Source organism: Chaetura pelagica, unplaced genomic scaffold (genome assembly GCF_000747805.2).
Source record: "Chaetura pelagica isolate M959 unplaced genomic scaffold, ChaPel_1.0 scaffold455, whole genome shotgun sequence".
NCBI classification, from domain to species: domain Eukaryota; kingdom Metazoa; phylum Chordata; class Aves; order Apodiformes; family Apodidae; genus Chaetura; species Chaetura pelagica.
Window position 1 is genome coordinate 1,846,510 of NW_009953483.1, and position 7,713 is coordinate 1,854,222.

General features: G+C 39.9%; 2 protein-coding genes across 2 annotated transcripts in view; one reads left to right on the plus strand and one right to left on the minus strand.

Moving 5' to 3' along the window:
* ADAT2 (adenosine deaminase, tRNA-specific 2) overlaps positions 1-3,657 on the minus strand; it is a 14,376-nt gene extending 10,719 nt beyond the window's left edge. The window contains exon 1 of the mRNA XM_009998546.1: positions 3,610-3,657. Coding sequence (XP_009996848.1) covers positions 3,610-3,657 — 48 coding nt within the window. The remainder of the gene's footprint in view (positions 1-3,609) is intronic.
* A 2,854-nt stretch (positions 3,658-6,511) lies between these two features.
* PEX3 (peroxisomal biogenesis factor 3) overlaps positions 6,512-7,713 on the plus strand; it is a 12,907-nt gene continuing 11,705 nt past the window's right edge. The window contains exons 1-2 of the mRNA XM_009998548.1: positions 6,512-6,533; positions 7,146-7,277. Coding sequence (XP_009996850.1) covers positions 6,512-6,533; positions 7,146-7,277 — 154 coding nt within the window. The remainder of the gene's footprint in view (positions 6,534-7,145; positions 7,278-7,713) is intronic.

A 7,713-nucleotide genomic window follows, 5' to 3' on the forward strand; every position in this document is an offset into this window, starting at 1 on the left:
CCTGGGGACACGGAGACGCACCCACCGACCGGCCTCGGGGGGCTGGGGTGGCAGGAGGGGCGTTCTGGTAGAGAGAGAGGGAGGTTGTGCGTCTTCCCGTCGGGACTGGAACACGGGGGTTCTAGTTGCGGGGGTGTTTGTAGGGCAGGTGTTTGTGTTGGTTGGAAACAACGTGTAACCGTGTAAAGCCTGGGTGACGTTTGTCTTGATTTTAGGACGGAGGCTGAAAGCCTGTTCTTTTAAAAGTGACTTGTGCAATTGAGGTGCTTTGTCCGACACAAACTAAGTGCAGACATAAAGCTGGAGAAGAATATTTACATTAATAATTCAAGCCTTTCCTTCTCCCTTAACATTCTTGTCTAGCCTGTGGGGTGGGTATGGTCTGGTAGGCTCCTCCTTTCCTTGGAAGTATTATAGGGTTGTTTTTAATTGGGACTAGATTTAAAAGAACGCCTTGAATCTGTCTCTTTGTTTAGTAATCAAGTGCATATCTGTGCAGCTGGAGATTAGACACCCCTCAAAAGGTACAGCTATGTCTTTGCATGCTCAGTCATCAGATCGAGTTATATCTTATGCAAATGACAGAATTAAATGTTACAGATTTGCTTAGGAAAGTTTGTGTTTGTTTACACCCACTGAAACGTTTACCTGAGCAGCTAAATATTCTGAAGGCTACAAGCTTTTTGCAGTACCTTTTGTCTTGTATTCAGGTGAGGTCTCTGGAGAAGGTGAATTGTATATACTTCTGACTTCCCTTGGTTGGTGTGTCCTCTGCATCCTTTCAGTATGAATTCCCTCTGCATTTTCCAAACAGTGTTGATTAATATATGGTTACAGATTAGATTATGATTCTTGAAGTACTTGCCAGACTTGCTTCTTCAGTTCACCCCTTCACTTGCAGATTTTCTGACACTGCAAGTACAGTGGAATGTAATGTTTACCAGTTTCTGAGCCACCACACAACCCACCATATTAAGTAAACAGATGTACTTTAATTTACCAGGCTGTGACCTGAAAGCTGTTCTTCCTCCCTTTCAACTGTGCTTGTGAGAGTGGTGGACAGACAAATGGGAGTAGTAAAAACATCAGTTATCCCAGTTTCAGTTAGTAAACATGGAAAGCAGATACTGGGGAGCATGTGGCTCTTGGTAGTCCTCATAGCCTGAAATCCAAAATCCATCATATTTTAACAGCCCTCTGCCAGCCTGCAAACCATTTTGGCATCACTGAATTTGCAGCTTTTTCTTATGATTAGTGCTGTTTATTTACAGTTCAGTGTCACTTTTACTAAAAAACTACTGACTACCCAAAGTACACTTAAAAAAATAATCAGGGACTAAAATCAAGTCTTTAAAGTGTGATCAATCAACCCCCCCCCCCAAGATGCTCCTTTTTTAAAAAGATCTTCAACTTCTGACTGAAAAAATACTGACCTGTGCTGCCATTGCCTGCAGCATGGATGAAGTACTTGTTTCCTGGGGGCATGTTATATTTGAGGACTTGGTAGTAAATTGCTATTTTTTGTATTTGAGACCCTGTAGTTAGGCAGGGTACCTGCAAGCCAGAGAACCTCATTAGCTGCCACCAGCTGCATCTTGTACTGTGGTATTTTAGGGCAGCTGGGGAGATGGAGGGATTTGCTGCAGAGAGCTGCACTACGGTTGTTCAGCGGGTGAATCGTGAGTGCTTTGGCCGTCTACCTATTAGTTATGGATCAGACCTTAAAATAACTCCGAGAGCCATGCTAATGCCAACACCAATGAATCAGAACTCTGAGATCCACAAGGGATTTTCCAAAAAATACTGTGTAGCATTGGAGGGTAGAATGCAGCTTTACATCACTGCTTTGACTTGAAGACAGAAACTTGGAACTGGTGGAATGATTTAAAAGGAGCATCCAAATCTGCTGATTGAATACCAGAGACTGGAATCTACATCTCTCTGGTGTTTGTTGGGGGTTTTTTGAGCTGTTAGCTGCATTTTCTGGGAAGGAGGATGTTACAAGGAAAATGGGACTTCACAGGGTTTAGTGATTTTAAGTCTTTAACTGGCACATGGTCAGAGATTAGTACTTCATGATTCGTTAAACAGTACAGAAGAGTCTCTATATTGTTAGTGATACAATGTTGTAGCGTGTTGTGTTACCAAAGCATTAATGCACCAAAATCTGAGTTGGTGGGTAGCCTTTTCCCCTGTTTACTGAGTTGTATTCCTTGTGTGGTATCAGTGGATGCCATTCTTAGTGTGATTTCTGTGGATCTCAACACTGCAACAGATATTTCTGCTTATGAAGGTATGAAACTTGTAAGAGCTCAAGGGAAAAGCAACTGAAACAGGTGTAATTTTCCCTTAACCATAGAGTAGGATCAAGAACTTGACAAAGACCTTATACAAACCCTTTCTTCAGAAGTTTGTTCCTTTAGCAATTAAAGTAGATTGCATACTAAAAAGACTTCAGTCTCTTCAAGCAAAATCTAGTGCTCTGGGGTCAAACCTACTAGAAATACTTAAAACAGAAAGAAAGCTAGTTTGGTGGATCTGCAAGCATGTGTTATGTTCACTTGTTCTTATTGGATAGGTAGATTTAACTTTCTTAATTCTCAGCATTCAAGGCAGATTTCAGTGGATATTACAAAATTATTCACTGTCGAAATTCTCTTGTTGCGGTAGAAGAGCAAGTTCAGGGTGTGTCTGGAATGTATGGTTCTGATTTCAGTGGTGAATGAATTATTGCTCAGTTTCATCTGTTGCAACCTTCAGCTTGCAGAAAGAACATTTCCATTCAGTAGTCTGTCTGCTTAGCAAAGAATTTTTTCTCGATTTGTGAGTGAATGCAGGGGCATTAAATAGGTTTTGGTGGGACTCAGTGGTGCCAAGAGAATAAGGCTTTAGTGCCACCTGATTTTAAATACGATTTTCAGCCATAATTGGATAATTGTATGTCAGTTGAAGCACAGCTTGCTTTTACATTAGGACAAACCACAACTTAGGAAGGTATTGATGTTCTGGAAGGCTTCAGGTGTGTGTGTGTTGGTGCAATTTCTAAAATATAAAATTCTTAAAACTGAACGTTTTCCTGTAATCTTTTTTCGTTGGTGGTGCTTTTTTTTTTTTTCCTGAAGGAAGTGTGGCAGTGAGGGTAAAGGTTACGTAGGGCTGGAAAGAGCTTTCCTGAAAACTTGATGCCTCCTAGTTACCAATCCCACCCTTTTTCTCCTCTCTCCATTCTCCCTGTGAAGAAAGGACGAGGCTGAGGGAAAGGTGTGCCATAACTTTATATTATGTTGGAGGGGTGTTGTTGGTGGAAAAAAACAAAGAGAAAGCAAAATAAAACCCAGGAAAGACAAGCGATGAAAACAGTTGTTTACAACCAACTGATCAATGTCCAACCAGTCCTCAAGCATACCCCCACAACTTCCTCCTAGTTTTATTACTGAGCATGACATCATATGGTGTGGAATATCCCTTTGGTCAGTTGGGGTCAGCTGTCCCAGCTGTGTCCCCTCCCAATGTTATCTGCACCTCCAGCCTACTTGCTGATGGGTGGTGTGAGAAGCAGAGAAGACCTTGGCACTGTGTAAGAACTGTTCATCAGGAACTGAAACATACCTGTGTTATCAACACTGTTGCTAGCACAGATCCAAAGCTTAGGCCCATACGAGCTACTGCGAAGAAAATGAACTCTGTCCCAGCCAAAACCAGCACAGGCAGCCAATACAAATGTAAATACATTTCACTTTGTTGATCAATTTTAAAACAGTATGCATTGTAGTTTGACATCCTTACTGAAATTCCTGTACTTGAAGGTTCTGGCATCGGGTGATACAGCCCTAGTTTGTACCACTCAGCTGTTCCTGAACCATCAGTGAATCAGGAGTGTTGGGACTATAGCTGTTTGTACAGTTCACGTTTTAATGAAGGCAGAAAAAGGTTTATGTAGCAATTATCTTTTGGGAAGTCTCATTATTGCTGAATTTTCCTGATTCCTGGTTTTGTATGGAACATGTGGGAAAGATTCAGTATGAAGTTCTGCCTACACAACAGGTTAGCTAATTAGACACAAGTAAAATGTTGCTGCTGTCACCTTTTGCAGACCTCCTATCCCACACTGAGATAAAATCAAGTTATATTAGCTATGGTAGAAAGTTGCTGCTCACTTTCCTGTTTTATAACAGCAGGGATTTTCAAAATGTCAGTTAAGTTTCTTGTGGATAAGTAAGCTGACTTGACAGCATTTCTTGGGACTTGACATGGCATTTCTTGGGATGTGGCTTTCTCTGGTCCTGCTTCCAACACCCAAGTGACACAGTTTTCATATGATGCATTCAGCCTGGACTGCTTAGAAGTCTGTGTTATTTTCAAGTCTTCTGAATTAATTTTGCATGTATCAATATTGATATTCAAGGTAGTTCTAAAGTGAAATGTGACCGCACCTGCTGAGTGACTCCCAGGCTGGTGGATCCTTGAAATGCCCTGTTAGCTGGAGACTTGCAGAGGCTCCCATGCTGTGTTCAGGCACACATGACTGAAATTAATTGACACAGAAATTATTTGTCACAAAGTCGATGACAGCAACAAGAAGCCATGCAGTTGGCAACAGAGGCAGTGTGCTGCTGGCATCCAAACTTTTTTTGTTGTTCGTTGGTTTTACTCACCCTGTGAGGATTATCCAAACTTTTTTTGTTCGTTGGTTTTACTCACCCTGTGAGGATGGTGTAACTGGTTAACTTCTAATGTGTTGCTTTCCCAAAGATGAATATGATACTGGAGTAAATAACATCCACTAGTCATGGGTCAAAGTTATGGCTTAGTTTGGGGGGAGGGGAAGTAGTAAGAGTAGGAGTAGCTGGTGTTGCATGATTTTAGACAAATGTTTTTTTGGGAACTCGTTGTTAGACCTGGATGACTGCTAGTGCAACTTGGGACCCTCAGGAGGTACAGCCATTCTTAGTACAGGGTAATCACATAGCTTTAACCATCGAGAATTAAGCAATTAGCTGTCTCAATCTTAATTATGAAAGTGCTGCTCCAGCATATCACTCAAGGCCATGCACATGATTCTTTTTTACTTGCTTGCATGTCTACCTGTGTCTTGTGTACATTCAGTAAGAGTATTTTTTATACTTTTCCGCAACAAAACCTGAAGCTAAGGATTTATTTGAGGGAGGGAGGAATAAACAAAAGTGATTTGGCCAGATAACTGTGTGAATGTATTGTGAAAAATGCGGTGGGATAAAATTATTAGAAAAACCTTGTGTTCAAAAATATTTTCCAATACTAAAAATATTGTTGCAGTTTCAGTATCTTAGCTGCAAAGAAAAAAAATAAATCCGTACCCTGACAGTTGTGTTTCTGAATTCATACTCTTGGCAAGAATTTATTATTTTTAGAGAAGAATAATATGTAACTTATGAAGTTTCATTTTTATTAACAATTTATAATGGTAGAATTGCATTTTATGCAAATATTAAGGTTTGGATCTAATGGGGTGAATCTTTCACATGGCAAATGGTCAGTCTGCCTAAAGGCTGAAGCAAGAGTGAATGACTTTTTCATTTTTATTTGATGTGGCTTCTGGGAGATAAATGGAAGTGACTGTGGTCGTTCCAAACTGGTCTGGCCTGTAGTTGTCTATTAGGAAATATAATGTCAATATGAATTGCCTGATTTTTTTTGCAATCCTAAATATTGGGGCACAAAGTTGACAAGATTTGAAATATTGATGATAGTTTGGAGGATGTATTGAAACATTTTAATGACCAAAAAAATGTAGTAGAATTAAAAATATCAAGGAGTTTGGTTTTTAAGGTTTGGGGAATTTTGTTTATAAAAATAGCTTTAAAAGTCAGCATTCGTCAGCTGTTAAATGCCTAATTCATTTAGATACTAACTTTGAAATATGACAAACTTCAAGAAAACTTTGTAGCTCTGTGTTTATGACTTGAAAGTGTTTAGGAGAAAAAAATAAAAGAATATTAGAGACTCGGATTTCTTCTGTGTGCCACTGTTGACTTGATAGTTGGAGCTGACACAAGTTTCAGTACTTAGGGGATTGCTCCCCAGTGGACAGAATATCAACTTTTGTCCAATTGTATTTTCTGCTTGGATTTGTTTCTCCTTTGTCTCTTTGCTGCCCAGCACCCATCCCTGACAATTCTTTCATGAGAGACCAGGGGAAGAGCTTGTTAACGTACCTAAATAGGTAACTGCTGCTACCAGTGCATACAGGAGGTGTTATGAGAAGTCCTGGGTAGAGGGGGAGAAATTCAGGCAAAGCAGATTGCAGTGGGCAAAGGTGCTGAGGATAAGTATAGAAGATGCAGTGGTATCTTCAGGGATGGCCTAGAAAGGGGGATGGAGATGAGGAAAGATGAGAAGAGGGCTATGGGCAGCCTGGAGAGATCTCTGAATCCCTGATGGTGTGGGAAGAGCAGTTGGGACAAACTTCAGAAGGATATTTGTTGGGACTGGAGGAAATGTAGAACAAAAATGTTTGGTGGGTCTCCGTGAAATGGAGATTCATAGTGAGGGTGGTGAGGAACAAGCAGATCCTCAAGTGAGATGAAAAGGGCTGGAGCCAGACATGAGTGAGAAATGAGGGCCACAGTCAAGCCCCACTGAAGCTGAGGTTCTTCCCCCAGACAAGTTTCAGGGCCAAACAAGGGAAGTGTTAGCCTGTAACCTTTTTCTCTTACATGATTTTTAAGACTTGAGTTTTATTTCTAACTTCTGCTAAATTTAGAAATATATCCTTTTTAAAAATGTAAATTTTCATCCATCTCCAGACCTGTGTGTTTCTTTTCTCTGTTATTTGTTTTTGTTGCCATACTTTTTTTCTCAGTGTTTGCTTCAGTCTCTTCAGTACTACTTGTTCACATTGCAGTAGTACCAAAAATACCTTGTTTGAAAGGCTGGATGTCTCTTCTCAGGTAAGTTTCTTACACTGCTTCAAGTCATTACCCTTACCATCAATTCTGAAGCTGTTATTTCTGAGTATTACTTTGTCAGTCAGTATTAAAATATTCACAAGCCACATATATCTGGCAATACACTATGCACGCTTATTGTATAAAACCAAAGCAAGGGGCTGAAGAGGCCTTCCTCATATTTGTAAAGCAGCTTGTAATATGAAAATCTCTCCGTAGGAGTCTATTTACTGGGAAAATATGGACAGAAGAAAATCAGAGAAATCCAAGAACGAGAGGCAGCTGAATACATCGCCCAAGCACGAAGGCAGTATCATTTTGAAAGTAATCAGAGGACATGCAATATGACGGGTAAGATAAGGAAATAGCTGCTGTTCTTGGCAGGTGAAATTATTTGGGGTTTTATACTACATATTGATAGGATAGAAGAAGAATATGAAATGTAGATGAATTCAAAATCTTAATTAAATACTAGTGCATAAATAACATAATTTTGCATAATAACAATAAAATCTGAAGAGCAGAAGATTGAAGAGATTTCTAGGGGTCATCTTAACCCTTGGTTTGAATTGATCCATCTATCATGCAAACAAATATACATTCAGGTTACAGTTTTTTGTCACTGCAAGACCCTTTGTGGGTCTTAAACTGCATGTGGTATCGAGGTGTGAAACAGCACCCAAATTCAAACAATACTGAATTTACAGCAGGATTGTTTTATGCGTTATAGCCCATTGTTAGTAAGCTGCACAGAGAGTTTGGTAAGAAATTAGTATTTTTAAATAAG